Source organism: Jaculus jaculus, chromosome 6 (assembly GCF_020740685.1).
Source record: "Jaculus jaculus isolate mJacJac1 chromosome 6, mJacJac1.mat.Y.cur, whole genome shotgun sequence".
In the NCBI taxonomy this organism is placed as follows: Eukaryota; Metazoa; Chordata; class Mammalia; order Rodentia; family Dipodidae; genus Jaculus; species Jaculus jaculus.
The window spans coordinates 119939521-119960253 of NC_059107.1; the positions used below are offsets into that span (position 1 = coordinate 119939521).

General features: G+C 38.7%; 1 protein-coding gene across 12 annotated transcripts in view; it reads right to left on the reverse strand.

Annotated features, from left to right (window-relative positions):
- Positions 1–20733, reverse strand: part of Osbpl8 (oxysterol binding protein like 8) — a 229757-nt gene that overhangs the window by 36254 nt on the left and 172770 nt on the right. For all 12 annotated transcript variants that reach the window (XM_045151711.1, XM_045151710.1, XM_045151709.1 and 9 more), the window contains 7 exons: positions 18775–18845; positions 11678–11755; positions 9937–10038; positions 8935–9138; positions 6064–6148; positions 3283–3454; positions 890–1127 (listed from right to left, as the gene is read on the reverse strand). In XM_045151711.1, the coding sequence (XP_045007646.1) occupies positions 890–1127; positions 3283–3454; positions 6064–6148; positions 8935–9138; positions 9937–10038; positions 11678–11755; positions 18775–18845 (950 nt within the window). The remainder of the gene's footprint in view (positions 1–889; positions 1128–3282; positions 3455–6063; positions 6149–8934; positions 9139–9936; positions 10039–11677; positions 11756–18774; positions 18846–20733) is intronic.

Consider the following 20733-nt stretch of genomic DNA (forward strand, 5'->3'; position numbering starts at 1 on the left):
AACCCGAACTCACAATTATCCTCCTACCTCTGTCTCCCAAGTGCTGGGGTTAAAGGTGTGTACCACCACACCAGGCTTCAAGCATTCTTTATTTCTTTTAAAAATATTTTTATTTATTTGAAAGCAGTGGTGAAGGAGGGAGGGGGAATAAAGAGGGGAGGGAGGAGAGAGAGGGGAAGGAAGGAGGGAACAGGGGGAACATGGGTGTACTAGGGCCTGTTGCTGCTACAAACTCCACATGCCTGTCTTTACATGAGTACTGGGGAATGGAATATGGTCTGGAAGGCTATACAAGAAAGTGCCTTTAACTACCAAGCCATCTCCCCAGCCCCTTCAAGCATTATTAAAATATGGAAACAACCATTTAGACAATAGTATATAAAACTACAAAGGTAAATTTTAAAAAAGGAGCTGCAAAAGATATTGAAATAAACAACATACACAAAAATATTACTACAGAAAGGATTATATCTGATTATTTTACTTGCTAAATTTTTTAAACTGTATAACCCAGACTTCCAAGGCTGGGATTATAGGTTGTGCCACCATTTCCAGCTCTATATCCTATTACTTCATACTGAATTTATGTCCATGCACTGATGATAACAACAGAATTTTGGACTCACGATTCCTTTACACTTACTTTGTGCCTGCCAATGCATCAGGTAATCTGTTTCTAACAAACTAAGAGAACATGTAAACTTTCAAGTTAATAGACTGCATTTGGTATTTACACATTCTTAGTTGTTTTTATTTCATAGCACACCTTTAAAAAACAGTTTCCATAAACACATTTTATTTCAGGAAAATAATACATTTAGCAAATAACACCATTTCTTTAGGAACTTTCCAGGAACTAGAAAACCAGAATTTCTGAAAAAGCTTTCACCTCTCCAAGTTCTTCGTGGCTCTGCTCCATGTAGGTAGTTTCCTTCAAAGGCTCAACAGGCTCAGGTTCAATGTATGAGTCATCTTGCCTTTCGGATGTATCTGTGTCACTTTCCTCACTTTTGCCCAACACTTCATTGTCAGACTCATCATGCTCCTGATCATTTTCTTTATCAGACTTATCAGAATACATATCTTGGTCCTTAAAATGCTGTCTTTCAATTTCACTATCATTTAACCTTAAGGGAATAATTACACAGAAGAACAGAATAGGCTAAGAATGCTAATTTGTAAATTTGAATATCATGTAACAGTTGTGAATTTATTATATGCTAGGCACTGTTCCAAAAAAAAATAATTTTTTTTTTTGAGGCAAGCCCAACAGACTAGTGAAAGAACAAAGAGAAAATTGGCATGCCAGGGCCTCCAGCCACTGTAACTCAACTCAGATGCATGCACCACCTTGTGTACATCTATGACCTGGCACACTGTGTCACCCTGAGCATCTGGCTTACGCGGGATCTGAAGAACAGAACATGGGTCCTTAGGCTTTGCAAGCAAGCACCTTAACCGCTAAACCATCTCTCCAGCCACCAAAAGTGTTTTACTTTAATTCAGTTAATCCTCAAAATTATCCTAGGATACAGATAATATTGGGATTTTTATTTTAAAGATTAGTAAATAGAGGTAGAAAGAAGTTAAATAAAAACCTGGGAGATGTTAAAAATGATAACCTAAGCAATTAGGGCTAAATTCTTCTCATTACACAATTTTAGGCTATTCCTTACTATTTTCTCACCATAGTTTTACAAACACCATTACTTGAAACAAGACCATTTTCACTTCTTTTTTTATTTGCAAGGAGAAAGAGAAGAGACAAAGAGAATGGGCATGCCAGGGTCTCTAGCCACTGCAAACGAACTCCAGATGCATGTGGCCCTTGTGTATCTGGCTTACGTGAGTACTGGGGAATCAAACCTAGGTCCTTTGGCTTCGTAGGCAAATGCCTTAACTGCTAAGCCATCTCTCCAGCCCCACTTTCGCTTCTATTTCGAAGAAAAAAACTAAGTCAAGATCTTCAGGTGAATGACCTCAAGTGAATGAATTTTGACTTTCTACTGTAAAAGGCTTCAAATTCACCTGAAAACAACTACTAATAAAATGGGGGAGGGGAAAGTGGCTTGTTTGAATTGTTTAACATTTATCAGATAAGCTTAACTGAGAGAAAAAAAGTTCTAGGGACAACTAGAAATGGAGATTTTAGCTCAAGAAAATCAGCCTGTTTTCTGAAACCAGTAAGTTCTGCTATACCCACTCTATTCTTGCTTAAAGTGATTAGGGTAAATAATGTGTACAAAAGAAGGACAAGTGTGAAGGGGTTCCAACAAGTACCCATTCTTTATCAGTTTCCCCATTCCACTCTAGTCCTATTCTATTAGGCTGCAGATATTTGGGATTAAGATAAACTTCCAGATTGTAGGTGTGTAAAGACAGGACAAAGAGCCAGGCGTAGTGGTGCAGGCCTTTAATCCCAGCACTCAGGAGGCAGAGGTAGGAGGATCACCATGAGTTCAAGGCCACCCTGAGATTACATAGAGAATTCCAGGTCAGCCTGAGCTAAAGTGAGAGCCTACCTCAAAAAACCAAAAAAAGGAAAGGATGCAGAAAGAGACCAGGAAGTAGATAGGATTTGTTGATCTGTTTGCTTGTTTTCATTTTTCTTTTTTTAGACAAAGAAGAAAAGGGACAGGAAAAAAGTTTTCAGATCATATTACAATGTCAGTCTCAATGAGACTAGGTGGGAGGCACACAGAAGTCCAGAGGTGGGCAGACAGGGAAAGGGAAAGTCTAGTATTTTAACTACAAAGCAACAGAAGAGGCCAGAGCCTCAGTAAGGTCTATGCAATTCAGCCAGGGTTCCCCAGAGAAGTATTTTGTGAGAATTAGCTACAGTGAACATTTAGAGGATAAAACTGCAAACTGGATATAGTACTCAAAGTATTTCCTCAAGTACCAAAGAGAATAAATCTAGCGTCATTACAAAAAGTGCTGTAAGAACAGATCACATCTCATTGTTAACAGGCAGGAAAAGTTTCACATAATGACGTAATGATGGTAGCTGACCATGAAGTGTACACAAGAGTGTGACAGAAAAGAGGAAGGGTAGAACTCATTCATAAGGGAAGGAGAGTAATGCACACTGGTTGTAATAAAGAAAATCAATTCCCAAACCTGACCACAGGGAATAAACAAAGTTTAAAGGACATACAATGAGAAGAAGACAGGAAACTTTTAATTCTGTATACATTACTAAAATAACAGAAATGGACAACGAACTTAGTGGTCAACAAGGTGTCTGAAATCATTACCAAGTCAGTAGCAACATCTACTCACTGGAAGTTGTCACCACTGTGGAGATTGTTAGCACGTAATAATCCATAAAGAGTCACATGTGTGTTATCTGATGAAATACTCAGGTCATGTTCCTTTCCCTCCCTGATCATTGTACGTTTAAGAAGACTAGAGCATTTCAAAGCCAGCTCCAAAGCATCCATCCAGCACCTTCCTAGAAGAACACAGACACAGGAGGAAAGTTAAAGAAGCCATGAAACCAGCATTCACCTTTACCCCTGTTAAACTTGCTACTGTTTTTGAAATACACTAAATACTGTTTGAGAAATACACTAAAAGTTTACTTGTGCATAAAATTTTGCTAGGATTTAATACAAGCTTTGTTTTTACAAATGTGTTTTATGTATGTGTTTAAAATCTACAGATAAAAGAACAGTATTCGGTCTAAAGAAGATGGTTTAGTGGTCAAGGCATTTGCCTGCAAAGCTGAAGGACTCCAGCTTGATTCCCCAGGACCCACATAAACCAGATGCACAAGGAGGCACATGCATCTGGAGTTCATTTGCAGTGGCTGGAGACCCTGGCACACCCATTTTCTTTCTCTCTCTCTCTCCCTCTCTCTCTCTCTCTCTCTCCTTCTTTCTCAAATAAATAAATGAAATACATCAAAAAAAGAACAGTATTCACCATGCATGTATACTCTAAGTATACCCAATTTAAGACACAAATCATGTTCCAAACCTTACAACATTAACATGTAGCATAATTTGAAGGTCCTGAGCCAAGTACATAAACCATTCAGAAGGGAATCTGTTTCTACTATCAACAAATCAACTGAAATCACACCTTGAGGATGAGGTCAATCCCCAGGATGTACGTACATACATACATATACATGTATATAAATGTATGTACGTATGTATGTATTAACATGTACTACTTAAATATGGGTTTGATTGTGATATTTTCTCACATACACTAATGAAGTTTGATCATCTTTACTTTCATCCATTAAGCTCTCTTTCCTCCTTCCTCCCCAGTATTTTCAGGTTGCTTCATTTTATTCTAGATTTCACATGAGATAAAAACTTGTAATACTTGTCTTTCTAAACCTTATTTTGCTTAATATGAAAAATTTTGTGAAGAAAATGTCTGTATAATTCTGCCATTAACTGCCATACCTGATATTGATAACATTACTAGCTTTAGTCTTATATATTTGGGTATATGTGCACTATGTGTGGTGCATGCAGGTGTACGGATGCACACTCTCCATGTGCACCTGTCAAGGCCACAGGAGGATGCTAGGTGTCCTCCTATATCACTCTCCTGCCTTTTTTCCTTGAGACAGTGTCTCTCACTGAACCTGGAGTTTCCTGCTTTTTTTGGTTAGGCTGGCTGACCAGTGAGCCCCAAAATCCTCCTCACTCTACCATCCTCGGTATTGTGGTTACAGGAATGCACAGCCTTACCTGGCTTTTTATGTGGGTACTAGGGACTTAACTCAGGTCTTCATGCCTGTTGGACAAGTGCTATTACTCACTGAGTCATGAACCCAGCACCCTATGTTACAATTTAGAACTTAGCAGAAACATGTTCATTTATATGTAAGTGCTCTTAAAATTTATATATACTTGTCTCAAGATCTGAATAAATATCAGCTCATGGAAAGATGGCTCATCAGTTAAGAGTACTTTCTCTATAAACATGAGGACCTGAGAGACCACTCAGGTTCAATCTCTAGGACCTACAAAAGCAGCTGGGTATGGCCACTCATGTCTGTAACTCCAGGCCTGTGGGGAACAGAGACCAGAGAATTGCTAGGGCTCATAACAAAAAAGAATAAAGGCACACTCTGAGATTAGTAAGACTCTAAGTAAGATTGGGTGGAAGAGTGATAGAGGGAGACACCAGAAGTCCCCCCCTTGGACCACCACAGTAAAGTCTATCACACCGTAGGACACACACACCACATTAAAAAACACATACACAAGATCAGCCGTACACATTCTTATATTGAAAGCTCATGCCTAGTCTATGGCCAAATCACCCTGAACATGCCTAGTCTCGCTTAAAAGTTCATGCATATATTTTACTTTAAAAAGTAACCTACTGATAAAAAATTAGCTATGTAAGGTTATATGATTTGCTATATCGAGCCTATCTAAACTGTAAAACATGAAAGTACAGAAGAAATCCATTATCAGTTATTAAGGTCTTAAAGTTCTCTTGCTTTGTAAAAATAAGTCTTGCTCTCCCCATGTATGCCTCATGAATTATCCCATTAGTGTGGAATTAAGAAATCTATACTTTGTTTTCTGCTGCAGAAGCGTTTATGTGTCCTATAAATGTTAACATTTGATGGTAAGTTACAGAGTAGATATGTCTCTGAAATGCTAAAACTAATGAACTACTACTGCAAAAAATGAGTAAAGAGTGTTGGGGCTAGGGAAATGGCTCAGTGGTTAAAGATGCTTATTTGCAAAGCCTGCCAGCCTGAGTTCAATTCCCCAGCCACCCATATAAAGACAGATAGGTGTTTGTTTGCACTGGCATGAGTCCCCAGCATGTGCACATGTTATGCACATATGCAGAAATAAATATTATTAAAGGGGTGTTGTCAGCGGACAATGAAAGGAAAATTGAGCTATTAATATCTCTGCCTACCAAGCTAATATATATTTAGTGTTCTCAGCAGTTTATAATTAGTGTTTTTGCTGAAAGTGTCACATGCTAACAGCAGTTTTCCTCAAGGATGAAACACAGGGATATATAAGTAATTCTGAAGAAAGAAAACCAACCCATCAACCTTTACACACTTACCATCTGACTCTGAAGTAGCTCGGATAATCAAGTAGCTGCTGGGTAAAGGCTGAGTTATGGATCCAACTGCTTCACCCTTTGGGCCCTTAATAACAAAATAAACAGTACAGAGTAAGCATGATGAGATCACTGCTTCATTTTGTTTATTATTATCTGTATCAGATACAGATTATTAAAGGAACAAAATTTAATGTAAAGCAAATAAGGTTTAATTCCATCCTTCTTGAGAATGCAAGTGTTCAATACTAAGTTTTTTTTTCCCTAACAAACATGCCTCCTTAATAGAAAACTGAAAAAATGATAGTAATCATCACTTAAATATTAAATATTAAAGAAAACCTAAAATTTACCACACTAACACAGATTTAAACTTTAATGGGGCATTCCTTCCCCACAAGTATTACTAGGGAATAAACATTCTATTTCTCCAAGTCTCAGCAAATATCTGGAAATATAATTATAACTCACTAGAATAAAGAACTAAATTTTGACTGGGTCCAGGGAAAAACAAATTTCTACTTTAGAGACCAACTGTGAAACTGATTTTACTTTTTCAGAAATAAGAAGAGGGAATTCTACCACTGGCTGGAGCACTTGTTTTAAAAATATACACCATGGGGGTGGGCCCCCCCCAAAAAAATACACCAACAAATAATTAGTATCACCAAGGCTGAATTTAGACAGCAATGGTTCCTAGCTGAAAAGAAATTATTTACAATATAGTTCTGATTCATAAGTATAATTTTTCAGAGTTTTTTTTTTTTTTTATTTGAGAGCGACAGACAGAGAGAGAAAGACAGATAGAGGAAGAGAGAGAGAATGGGCGCGCAAGGGCTTCCAGCCTCTGCAAACGAACTCCAGACGCGTGCGCCCCCTTTTGCATCTGGCTAACGTGGGACCTGGGGAACCAAGCCTTGAACCAGGGTCCTTAGGCTTCACAGGCAAGCGCTTAACCTCTAAGCCATCTCTCCAGCCCTAATTTTTCAGAGTTTTTGAAAAAGCTAACATAATCATATTAAAGAATAAAATGGATTCTAAGAAACATACACCCTAGAAAGGTAAAATGAAAATGGTAAATGAAAAAAGGGAAAAAGTCAGTAAGGGGTTAATAAATAATGTAATATTCTAAGCACATTCAAATAGTGCTATAAGTAATAGCCAGTTCCTAGAACCAGAAGAGACTAAAACCTAGAATTAGACTTCCTGGATTTTAATCTGGCACCTACTAAAAAACTAAATAACCTCTTTGGATTTAATCTTTAACCTTAGAAAATGAGAGGAGACTGTATCTTTTTTTTTTTTAATAACTTTTTTTAAAAATTTTATTTATTTATTTATTTGAGAGTGACAGACACACATAGAAAGACAGATAGAGGGAGAGAGAGAATGGGCACGCCAGGGCTTCCAGGCTCTGCAAACGAACTCCAGACGCGTGCGCCCCCTTGTGCATCTGGCTAACGTGGGACCTGGGGCACCGAGCCTCGAACCGGGGTCCTTAGGCTTCACAGGCAAGCGCTTAACCGCTAAGCCATCTCTCCAGCCCGAGACTGTATCTTTATAGGCATGAGTACTAAATTATAGATTCTGTATAAAATATCAGAGGATCAATGGTTTAAATTTTCTCCCCTGTGGTAGGTGCATAAAGACAGAATGAAATGGAACCAATTTTGTACTTTAAAATTTATTCCTACAAGGACTCAAGACTATTGAAACAAAGATTAAAAAGTTCACAGCTTTTCCCAGAGAGATGAATAGTACGTAATTAGGAGTAGGTGGGTGTGTGTAATGATAGGTGCACATGCCTATATGTTAAGTAGTTTTTTCCTTAAAGGAGGAATGCTAAACGCTTTATTCAAAGGTAGCTGAGCTTGCTAAAAACTAAAGCAAAGATCTCTTTATAAAATCAAACTAAGCTGGGGGTAGTGATGCACACCTTTAATCCCAGCACTCGGGAGACAGAGGTAGGAGGATTGCTGTGAGTTTGAGGCCACCCTGAGACTCCATAGTGAATTCCAGGTCAGCCTGGGCTAGAGTGAGACCCTATCTCAAAAAACCAAAATAAATAAATAAATAAGTTAAAAACAAACTAGATTCAATGATCTGCTTAGTATTACATAAATACATAATCAATAATCACGTAAGACATCTCATTCCTGCTCATTTATACTTTTATCACAATAATGCTTTAGTTATAAAAACATCAAGATTTCCATTCTTAAAGAAAGCTGCTTCTCTTAAGAGTAAATAAGGCTGCTTCTGCTTCTAGGCTTCTCTTTACACATTTCCATCATCACAGAGAGAACCACAAAAATAAATAGCAGTTCATAGTTTAGGCGATTGGAAACATTTTGATGAAGAGAAAAGATGCAGTTAATGTTATACAAAGTTAACAAGAATTACAAATTATAAAAAGAATATAAAATTTAATCCTTAGAGACAAAAGAGGTGCAACATATTTTGGAAATATTTTTCAGGAAAATTATTTAAGTTACACGTTAAAGGTAAGCAAAGCCTTTGGAGAGTACTTCACTGTGGGTAGACAGAACAGGCAATCGTGGTGTGGAAGAAGTCCTAGCAGGGGACAGAAGTCATTTGATTGCCTGTTATTTCTCTCACAAATGGTCATCTTAGGCTGGAAAAATGGCTTAGCGGTTAAGAGCTTGCCTGTGAAGCCTAAGGACCCCAGTTTGAGGCTTGATTTCCCAGGACCCACATTGGCCAGATGCACAAGGGGGCGCATGTGTCTGGAGTTCATTTGCAGTGGCTAGTGGCCCAATTGTGCCCAGTCTCTCTGTCTGTTACTCTCAAATAAATAAAAAGTGAACAACAAATGGTCATCTTTACCTTCTACTTCAACAAATGGTTACATACCTTTACTGCCCAAATAGATTGCTCCAAAGGATGGAAAAGTTTGAAACAAAAGCCATCCTTTTTTGATGGACGCTCAATGATTTCACAAGCATTCAGAAGGACTGTTCCAACCCACTGACCATTTTTTTGTGTTTTATAGATCAGTAGCACCCCAGGTTTCAAAACACACCACAACTTGGTCCAGCTCTTTAGAGTTCCACGAATCTACAGAAAAATAAGTTTTTAAGATTATTTTAAAGATGAATATCTGTTTCTCTCCTTTGGGTCTATAAAATATAAACTGAATAATGGTCAGGAGGATGTTTGGATTATATTGTTTCAAGGTATAGTCTTACTCTTGCCTGGACTACCTTATAAATTTGCTTTTAAAGTGAGGACTGATTTAAAGATTCCTACAGTTGACTATCCCTCAGATAAGAATGCAAGAGTGACTAAAAGGAAATTAAAAAACCAAAAACTCAGAGCCCAAAAGAACAGGGAATAAAGCACTAATGTGTGCTTGACAATTAATGTTTTTTCATGTGAGACTTTTGCATTAAATTTGTCTCAAAATATCTTTGTTTTTTCTTTTGAGGTAGGGTCTCACTTTAGCCCAGGTGGACCTGGCACTCACAGAAATCATCCTATTGTGCCTCCCTAGTGCTGGAATTAAAGACGTGCACCACCACGTGTAGCCTTTCATTTTTTTTCTTAACAATGCATATTGCAATCTACAATAATACCAGATAATAGGCTGACTGGGATTATAGATTATATTAACACAACATATTATTACATATTTTGTAAAAGACATATACAAATTTGAGGCTATTTTTACCAGAGACATTAAGCTTCCTTCTCCCTGTTAAAACTGAAACATAGAACCTCTAGGTTACAAAGAACAGTTTCCTTGCCACAGAAAACATCGTCCATTTTGTCTTGGGGTTTCAGGTATACTCCGGGCTTGCTCACTGCAATCAGTAAACATCAGCAACCAGAATTCAAGATTCCATACCAACTGACCTTCAACCAATCAGCCATAACAATAACGGAAGGGTCTGTGATTGTGCTGAGCAACTCCTTTGTGGCTCTTTTCTTTTCTTCACGGTAATTTTTCTTTTGCACCTATTTAACATAATCACAAAAATTAAAAATTCAACAGAAATTAGGAAGTTCTTTTTAACTTAGGCCTAAAAAATGAAGAATGCAATGGGCTAAACCTTCTTACAACTCGAGCATCTTACGGCAAAAAAATAGTATGTTTTTTGTTTATTTGTTTTATAGCTGGAAGAAATTTTCTGACAATCTGGTTTTGATTTGTTTTTTGTAATCCCCCCCCCCCCCGCCAAGGAGGGTCTCATGCTAGCCTAGGCTGACATGGAATTCACTATGTAGTCTCAGGGCAGCCTCCAACTCACAGCAATCCTCCTACATCTGCCTCTCAAGTGCTGGGATTAAAGGTGTGCACCACCATGCCAGGCCTTTTTTTTTTTTTTTTTTTTTTTTGGTAATTTTATAAGAGAGAGAAAGAATTGGTGAGTCAGGGCCTCTAGCCACTGCAACTGAACTTGGGATGTGTGCACCACCTTGTGCGCATTGCAACCTTGAGTGTTTGTAGAAACACTTTGCTTGGTTTACGTGAGACCTGTAGAGTCAAATATGGGTCCTTAGTCTTCACAGGCAAGCTCCTTAAGTGCTAAGCCATCTCTCCAGTCCAACAATCTAATTTTTTTTAAAGTATTTTATTTATTTATTTGTAGGGAGTGAGAATGAATTAGTGTATATGGGTGTACCAGGGCCTCTAGCCACTGCAAATGAGCTAAAGCTACAAGTGCCACTTTGTGCATTTGGCTTTATATGGTACTGGGGAATTAAACTTGAATCATTGGGCTTTGCAGGCAAATGTCTTGACTGCTAAGCCACTGACATATAATTTTTAAAATTATTTATTTGTGGAGGGGGGAAGAGAGAGAATAAATATGAATATGTGTAGACACACCAGGGTTTCTTGCCTCTGCAAATAAACTTCAGATGTGTGTGTTTCTTTGTGCATCTAGTTTTATGTATTGGGAAACTGAACCCAGGCTGGTAGGCTTTGCAAGCAAGCACCTTTAACTAGCCTACAATCTAGTTTTTATGAGGACTGCTTCAGTTCTTTGTACCTTCTAAAATAATACTTAACTCTTTTTAATTACACAATAGTACTTCTGGAAAACACTATCCTTTCAGATCTACACAATTGTACACAATTTATAGAAATAGATAGCATAAACATGTGTCTTTTAAGGGCTCCAGATTCCATGGCTACTCCAGAAGGCAAGCCCAATACTATGTATTTCTTAAGAGAAGTTAGAAATCTGGACTTTTGCTGTCTCGAAAATTTTTAAATTTTATGTAAATCAGGAAAAATATACCTACCTTTAGGCCAAATAAATTCCATGACCTAGCAATTAGCAAACTATAATTTCAGTGGGTGCTAGAGAACATTCATGTGCTCTACAACATAGTGAGGTTCCACTCTGGTATATTTGTGAAGAGACCCCAAGTCCCAAGTCCATGTTATGGCCAGTAACGGCCTGAAACAGTCTCTTGTCATCCAGCAGTCTTATCAGTTGATCTCAGGCCCCACAAAAATATTAACATCTTTGGTATCTTTTTCCTTTAGGAACATACATACATATATACATATACATATTAACCTACTTTCAATACACATGCAAAGTATGATGTCTATTATTTCCCAGAAATAACTGTGGAAACTAACCTTAAGAGATTCTTTCTTTGTAAGCTTACTTGATGTTGAATTATCCTTTTCTGAGCCATTATAAAGTTTAGATTCAGACTGAAATCAGATTAAAATGAAGAGAAATGATAATTAAAACTTTTATGTATTCTACACACCACATAAAACTTAGCATTGTTTCTCATAGTCTTCCTATTTACTTTTATATTTAAGCAAATGTAGATTTTCAGACACTGGTTTTCCCTACACATAATTTGTGTTAAAACAAATCCATGTTAAAACTCACATACACTTGAAAAAACCAAACAACAAAACTCAATGGTAAATGTGAAGTTAATGTCATTTCTACATTTTAATGTTCTATTTTAGTGCATGTCTAAGAATATATACATTTATTTAGTTAATCTTAGCACAAGTCACCAAAGCAATTTTAATGTAACATTTGAAATATGCTAACAGAAAATACCAAACTGACGCAGTCAGCCTCGCGGTGCTGGGATGAACTTCCAAACCAGCCACACTTATGGAGAAAGGGATTATTGAAGCTTACAGATCCAAGGAAGGTACATGGCAGAAGAAGCTGGCCCTCTTTTACAGACCCAAGCAGACAGAGAAACCATATCATCACCAGCACAAGCAAGCAAGCTTCAGTAACTCCAGGTAGAACTCAAGCACTCAGAGTTACACTTTAGACTGGAATTCCAATTTACCCCACACCTGAGGACTGGACCCTAGGATCCACCTACAATGGTACCTCCTCCAGCCAGGTGGCTGCAGATCTAAATGACAAACTTTAATAAAATCCTAAATATATTGGGGGCCATCTATTTAAACTATCACACTAACCATGTAACTTTATCAGGTAAAATGCCCTATTGCTACCCCTCCAATCTTCAGCAACTAGGATTAAACCACTTTATTTTGCAGTGTTTAATGACCAGTTAGTTCTTCTAGGAACTACTTCTTCCACAGTTCTAGTGTACTTAAATTGTTCTTAATGTCTTAAATTCCTTTAAGACTTTGAGTTTATATTGAATTATTTTAATCACCATAAGAACCTTTAAAATCTGGTAGCACATGTGGTTTTACCTTCATTTTACAAATCATGAAAGAGGTTGATTTTCCAAAGGCACAATCAGTAATAGCAGTGATCAAGACCCTTTAACTGTAGTGCTGACACTCTCTCACCAGAGTAGAAGAGCATGGATGTTAAAAAATTCTGTAAATCCTAGAACAGTAATATATCTTCCAATGCCCTATAGTTTTCATTTTTACCTATTTTCAGAGAAGGTTTTGAAGTTTTTAGCAATATTGGATGTGTACAGTAGTGTAATAATGGTGTATCTGTTGTAGTGGTAACCAAGTGCTCTCTAATTGGATTTGAGCTCCACTCTGCCAGACGGAATTCATTCCTGATACTGAAAACTAATCAAAAGCCTATAGCTGGGAAGGTCATAAGCCCTAGGAGAGAAGCTACTATTGTTGTTTGGCTAAATGGATATATTATGACCACCAAATTGCCTTTGAAATATTTAATTTACGCTCAGATTTTAAAAAATTTATTTATTTGAGAGAGAGAGAAAGAAACAAACAGAGAGAAAGAGAGAGAGAATGGGCACACCAGGGTCTCCAGCTCCTGCAAATAAACTCCAGATGCATACGCCATCTTGTGCATCTGGCTTACATGGATACTTGGGAATTGAACCTAGGTCCTTTGGCTTTGAAGGCAAGTGCCTTAACCACTAAGGCATTTTTCCAGCTCAAACATTTACACTTATACTCATATTAATGCTATTTTTACTTTTGGTTAGAGACACTTTTCTTTTCAGATGGTAATGACTACTGTGGAGATTCAAGACTCATCAAAATGCTTAGAAGAAGTGACAGATGAGTGTTTAGCACTAAATAAGACAATCTATCAACCTTCCCAGGTTCAGGGACCATTGTGGAAATGGCAGCAGAAAGAATGTAAGAGTCAAAGAATGGAGAGGAGTGTTTTGCAATAGTGGCTTGCAGACACAAAGAGACAGTTGCATTTATGACCTAACAGTAGCTGTGAAGCCACTAAAGTAGGAGAAGGACTAGTTGGGAAGAAGTAGGGGTTCAGTGGAAGGAAGATAGGGGAGGGAGACAAAGGAAGGTGCTGAGAGGAATTATGGCCAGGGTATATTATCTGTATGTATGGAGGTTATAAATAAGAAAAAACATTTAAAAAAGATTTCAGCAATATTCCTTGTGGCAAGAAATTGTATGGGACTTTGTCTGATTGATTGCTTTCAAATGGTCAGATCTGCATAATATCACTAGATATGACCCAGGATGAAAACTTTTAGATACAAGCTCCCTCACTTAGTTTTAAGACCCATGAGGGCAGGCAACATATTTACTCAATGATATTCAGTGTATCACCTAGTGAAAAGGAATAATTCCATAAATATTTTACCAACTAACAAAATAAAATGAAGGCCCTTACAGTTAGTTTCAGCTCTACTGAAAATGCCTCTCGAGACCTGGTATTAAGATGTCTTTAAGGGCTGGAGGGATGGCTTAGTGGTTAAGGCATTTGCCTGCAAAGCCAAAGGAATAAATCTTGGCTGCTTGGTTGTAAACACTCAGAGAGAAATGTATAACCAAAGATAAAAAAAAACTTAAATATATAAATGGCTTATTAATACAACAAGAGCTTTCCAAGAAGGGAAACAAATAAGACCTTAAGACATTCCCCCCCGCCATAGTTCTAATTCTATAATAAAAACAATCACAGATGTCAAAAGGGTGATTTTCAAATCTAGAATATATCAGTAAGCTCTAAGACCCAGAAAATATATTTGTATAGCCTTTAATGACTCCCAATGGCTCTCTATTATCAAAGTTAAATGTTGTGTATATAGTTTTGATAACTCTGCTAATATCTCATCTGTTTTACAAGCCATGTCGAATACCACTGTGCGATTTGATGAACAGTTCTGGAAGAAAATCTCAGCCACTTTGCTGGGACAATCCAAGCCTGTCTACCTGGATTCCCTCAACCACAAGAAGGCCCAGTTTGCTGTGTGTTCACTTCTTATTAACTCCTTACTTTTATTCTGTCTTCCAAGACTATCTTCCTGCACTCCGGGGTCCATTTAGAATAGTTCCCTTCTCTGGTAGAGAGACTCTAACTGCCATAAGCCACAACTTCGTGTCCCATTCAGCAGGAAATAGTAAGTAAGCCCATGTCTTCATCCTTTGTCCTGTAACAGCAGTTAAGAGTGTCTTCTCATGAGAGGGAGAAATAAATGGGGATAGAATTAGGGTGACTGGACCCCTGAAGGTAAAAAGGGCAGGAAAGTTTTTCTCTCTTTCCCAGTTCCAGAGAACTGTTTTTCCATGTGTGTGCTATGTCCCTGGCTCCACAGAGGACAGGCCTCACCCTCTTTGATGACAGTCAAGCTATGTCTCTGTCTGTCCAGCTCTAAGCCGACCAGAGCTAAATGCCTGCTCAGTATTTCCATCATCAAGGCGTTATGTCAAGACACCTGGTCTCCTCTGGGGCAAAAGGAATAACCACCACATACATAAATATTTCCTCTCCCACCTTTTGCTCCCCAGCCTTGATTGTTTCACAGGTGTATCTCTATGAGAAAAAAAGCAGCCTACAAACTCTGCCTGCTCCAACCGAAAGATATTTCCATCCCCCTGCTGGTGGGCTTTGGCAAGAAGGCTGTTTCTGGGTGCCTCTGGTGACCAACACCCTCAAATCACTCCAGAGATGATTAAACTCTCTTGTGGGTGTGGTACTTCAAAACTGTCTAGCTTCAGACCTCATTACTACTGAACTTGGGGGGATATGTGTGGTCTTGGGACAGAAATTTTGTTTTCTTTTGTTAATGAATCAAATGTTAAACAAAATGTTAAAACTCAAACAGAGAGCTGCTTGATCACTAAAAAGCCTGAGGACCCCACCACCTGGTTTTCTAAATCTTTAGTTACTTGGCTTCTCCCACTCCAACAGCTGTGAAAGTGAAGGGGACAAAGTAAAAGAGTATTAGGCTTACTTTTTTTTTTTATAAAACAAGGGGCCTATGTACGGCTTTATATAAAGTAATAATTGGTTTCAATCTATGTTTAGTTGGTCTCCATGATGAACTTCCCTTATCTCTTCTATTGCTGGCCCTCTGATACTACTACTCTTAGGCCTTACCATAGGACTCTGCATTATTAATACTCTCTCTATATATATAAAATACATAGAATTAGTTCTGCTAAACTTCTGGTATTATGGACACAATATGCTCCCCATCTAAAACTGAACAAACCCTATATGTTATCCCTCATGAGTCAAAGATTTAACTCAGTGCCATGTCAGAGGGAGAAATGTAAAGAGAGCAAAATGTTGTATTTCTCTATATTTCTTTATACCTAGCCTAGACAAATACAGAAGTCAGGAGGCCCTGTTGATGGCAGACAAACAGAAGGCTCTGCTAATAGCAGGTACAAATGAGGCTCTGCTGGGATGAATAGCATTTCCTGGGGCCTGCACTGTTGAGCAAACTCCTGAAGATAAGTGGGACTCCTGTTCATAAGCCTACCTCACACGCTCCATTTTGGTGCTTCTGTAACTGACCAACAGATCTGTTTGCAAGTTCCTTCCTTTTTTTACTTTCATGGCTGTAAATGTCACATGTAAACTGTAATTTAGGGTTTAACTCCCATCCTGTTTTTTTTTTTTTTTCTTCTAACATCATGTGGTTATTCCCAATAAAAGCTGACACTGAACAGTTTATGGCTGCTGTCCCCCTGAGATGTCCTCTGGGACGCAGACCTGCTAAACCAGCCTATCCTTTTCTTCCCCTTTTCTTTTTTTCAACCCAATAAAACTTTGCCTCAGATTCCGTGAGTCAATGGTCTTACTTGTGTGACACCAGACCCTGTAACAATAGATGGACCTTAACTAATGAATCCTTAAAGGGAAAGTTAAGTTGTAAATAATGCGTATAAAATCACACACCAAAACATACATGAAGCCAGGTGTGTTGGTGCATGCTTTTAACCCCAGCACTTGGGAGGCAGAGGGTAGGAGGATCACCATGAGTTCGAGGCCAGCCTGAGAAGACATAGTGAATTCCAGGTCAGCCTGGGCTAAAGTAAAACCCTACCTCAAAAAACATACACACACACACATATGTATAGTGTATGTATATTCCTCTCAACTACCCCTGAGAACAGGAACAAAAAATACTGGGTGTGGTGATTTGATTCAGGAGTTCTCCCAAAAACTTAGGTGGCTGAATGCTAGGTTCCCAGCTGATAGAGATTTGGGAATTGGTACATGCCTTTAATCCCAGCACTCGGGAGGCAGAGGTAGGAGAGTCACTGTGAGTTCGAGGCCAACATGAGAAGACATAGTGAATAACAGCTCAGCCTGAGCTTGAGTGAGACCCTACCTCAAAAAAAAAAAAAAAAAAAAAAAAAGAAGAAAAAATAAATAAATAAAGCCTCCTGGAGGCAGTGTAATGTTGAGGGTGGCCTTATTGGGTGCTACAGCCAGCTTTCTCTTGCCAGTGTTTGGCACACTCTCCTGTTACTGTTGTCTACCTAATGTTGGCCAGGAGGTGATGTCCACCCACTGCTCATGCCATCATTTCCCTCGAGTCTATAAGCCAAAATAAGACGCCACCGCCCCCCCCCCCCACACACACACAGAAGCTACTCTTGGTCAGGTGTTTTCTACCAGCAATGCGAACCTAACTGCAACACAGGGTGGGCTAAGTAAAGCCTACGGCTCTTTCAGTCACTGAGGTTGCTTCTGCAAACTTCACAAAAGCTCTTGCTACTGCTGCTGCTGGTATACCTGATCAGAAAGAATGGAACAGTCAAATCCCTGGATAAAGTTTAGAATTTTCAATGGACCACAAACCTAAAGGAAAGCACTGCATCAAAACAGTGTCTCTCAAATGTGAGCATGTACTCAATATACCTAAGAATATGAGTGACATCCTAGCTTGAGGAAACACTGATTTAGGAAATTTTGTCTCCTTTTAGAAAATGTCTTTTAATTTTAAACACTACAAAGACCTTTGGTGTTTTAGCTGGTTATATATCTATATCTCTATCTCTCTATATATACTTATATTTTAAGCAGGGCATGGGCACACACTTTTAATCCCAGTACTTGGGAGGCAGACGTAGGAGGACTGCAGACAGTTCAGGGCCAAGACTACAGAGTGAATTCCAGGTCAGCCTGGGCTAGAGTGGGCCCCTATCTTGAAAAACCAAACATACATTCACATACACACAGACAAAATTATATCATATAAAAGGAATTTAAGGGCTGGAGAGATGGCTTAGCAGTTAAGCGCTTGCCTGTGAAGCCTAAGGAACCCAATTCGAGGCTCAATTCTCCAGGACGCATGTTAGCCAGATGCACGAGGGGGCGCATGCATCTGGAGTTCATTTGCAGTGGCTGGAGGCCCTGGCGCGCCCATTCTCTCTCTCTCTCTCTCTGCCTGTCGCTCTCAAATAAATAAATAAAAAGTAACCAAAAAAAAGGAATTTAAAATACATAAAAATTCACTGGGCGTGCACATGTCTTTAATCTCAGCACTCAGGAGGCAGAAGTACCTGGATCACTGTGAGTTTGAGGCCACCCTGAGGCTATAGTAAGACTCTACATCAAAAACAAGCAAACAAAAACAAAAACAAAAAAATCCCCCAAACATCCAAAAAAAACATAACAATTATGTTTGTGACTAGAACCTCAGACTCCATTTTGAGAAGTACTGCTGCAGCACACACCATGCTGGCTACAATTCTGTGTTTTTCAAGTAACCCACTTAAACCAATCCCAGTGTGGACCTTTATATATCTCATAATATTATATGGATTAAACATATCAACAAAAATGTCCCATGGAAGTTTATTGGATTTTGCCAGGTGTGGTGGTGCAAGCCTGTCATTTCAGCACTCAGGAGGCAGATGGAGAATAACCACGAGTTTGAGGCCACCCTGAGACGACATAGTGAATTTCAGGTCAGCCTGAGATAGAGTGAAAACAATTTATTAGATTTCAATTTTGCTTCACTTATCTTTAAATATGAGAAAAATGTCATGTCATATATTGAGTACAATGTGTTTACCTTGCTTTTTGACATAGAAAGTGAAGAATCATCTTTATTTTGAGAAATATCATCTTTTCCTCTTTCAAAACCTTTGGAAAAAAAGAAAATATTCAAATATTACTATTTTTTGAACATATACTCATTAATGCAAGAGAGTAAACATATGTCATTCAACTTAAAATAGACCATATATGTGATACGCATCTGTGCAGAATATACACATAGTTTAAATTACTGTGGATTTGAGACTTCAAGAAGGTCACTTCAGTATAACACTTCTTTAAAATCAACTAAGGTGGAAAGAGTGGATCAGGTCTTTCCTGAACACAACAATATCAGATTGAATACTTTTGTGCTGCTGAATGTCTTTTTTATCCTAACAGAACCAGCCTAACATACTTTTCACACCTGTCATCAAACTGGAAAAATATTCTGAGTAGATGTGAAGAAGATGGGGCAAATAAATCTGCACTGAGATGATGATGATGATTAGTCTAAGAACAGTGTGATGGAATGTGCCTGTAGTCCCAGTTACCTGGGTTGCTAAGACAGAAGGAATACTTAATAAGAGTTTGAAATGAGTCTGTGGAGCATGGTGGGAGTCCATGTCAAAAAATAAGCATTTAAACTTTACTAAATTTTTGTGAGAATTAGATGACAATGCAGATAAAATACTTAGCATAATGCTCTGAACACATTATATATATTCAGTTAATGTTGACCTCTTTTACCATAGCAAAATAAAATGTAAAATGATAAATCTAAAATTCATGGTGCGAGTGAGAAAAACATGCATATAGCCTGAATTCTAATAACACATGTTTCTATGCTAATAGCAATTAAGGAATTAATATTGCAAAGTGTCAGTTACAGAATTATCAATACAAAAATCTGTGTAGCATGCATAAAAGGATTCACACTTTAATGAGATTCTTTTTACTTTTAAGAACAGGAAATAATATAATAGCTCTTCTCTACATATGATCTGAGTCAAACAAAAACCTATGTTAAAAACTACATGTGAACGGAGGAGCAGATCACAAGGTAGAAGGACACATGGAACAGCGAGAAACCAGAGCAGCTGCAGCTCCCTCCCCTTCCCCACTGTCTGAGCCCAGCTCCAGTGAACAGAGCGGCAGTCCCAGACCCGGCCATGCCAACTTGAGCAAACAGCTGGCAGGAGCAGGATCCCACAGCAACATCAGCAGCTCCGAAACCAGCAGCAGTGGCAGCTTCAGAGGCAGCAGCAGCTTCAGAGGCAGCAGTCGCAGATACAGCAGCAGCAGCAGCGAAGGATCCAACAGTGGCAGCTAAAGCAGTGGCGGCAGCAGCGGTGGACCCAGCAGAGGTGACAGACCCAGCAGCGGCAGCTTTAGCAGCAGCGATAACAGATCCAGTAGCAGCACCTTCAGGAGCAGCAGTAGCAGTTCCAGCAGCGGGGGTACTGATCTGCAGGGCCACAGTTGCCAGGCTTGGTTGCCCCGCAGGAAAAGCCAGTGCCCAGCTCCAGAAATCAGAACAGCAGCCCAACGACCCAGCCAGCAACTTGACTGAGACCAAAAGCATCCAAAAAGGTAACTGGGGTTGATTGTACCAGGGATGGGTCTCACTTGGTCACAAGCTGACTTGGATCCCTCAACAGACCAGAAATCTTAATCTCTATGTTGATAGAGGATCTGGTTGTTATAATAACTACTCTTGCATAAATATTCAGTGCTGGTTTTGATTAAATGTGTACAGTGTTTAGTTAAATTTTAGAATCTACCTGTATTTTATTCCACTCAGCCTACTTGAATACTCCCATAGCAGGGAAACTCAACCCCTAGGAACACCTTTGTAGATACTCTGAGAGCCTTAAGAGCCACACCTAACACCTTAAGCTCCTATCCTGAAGATATATAACATCAAATCAATTGATACAGCTAAGAATACCTAGCTAGCTAGAAAATCCAAGCATTAACTTAATCCAAGATGCAA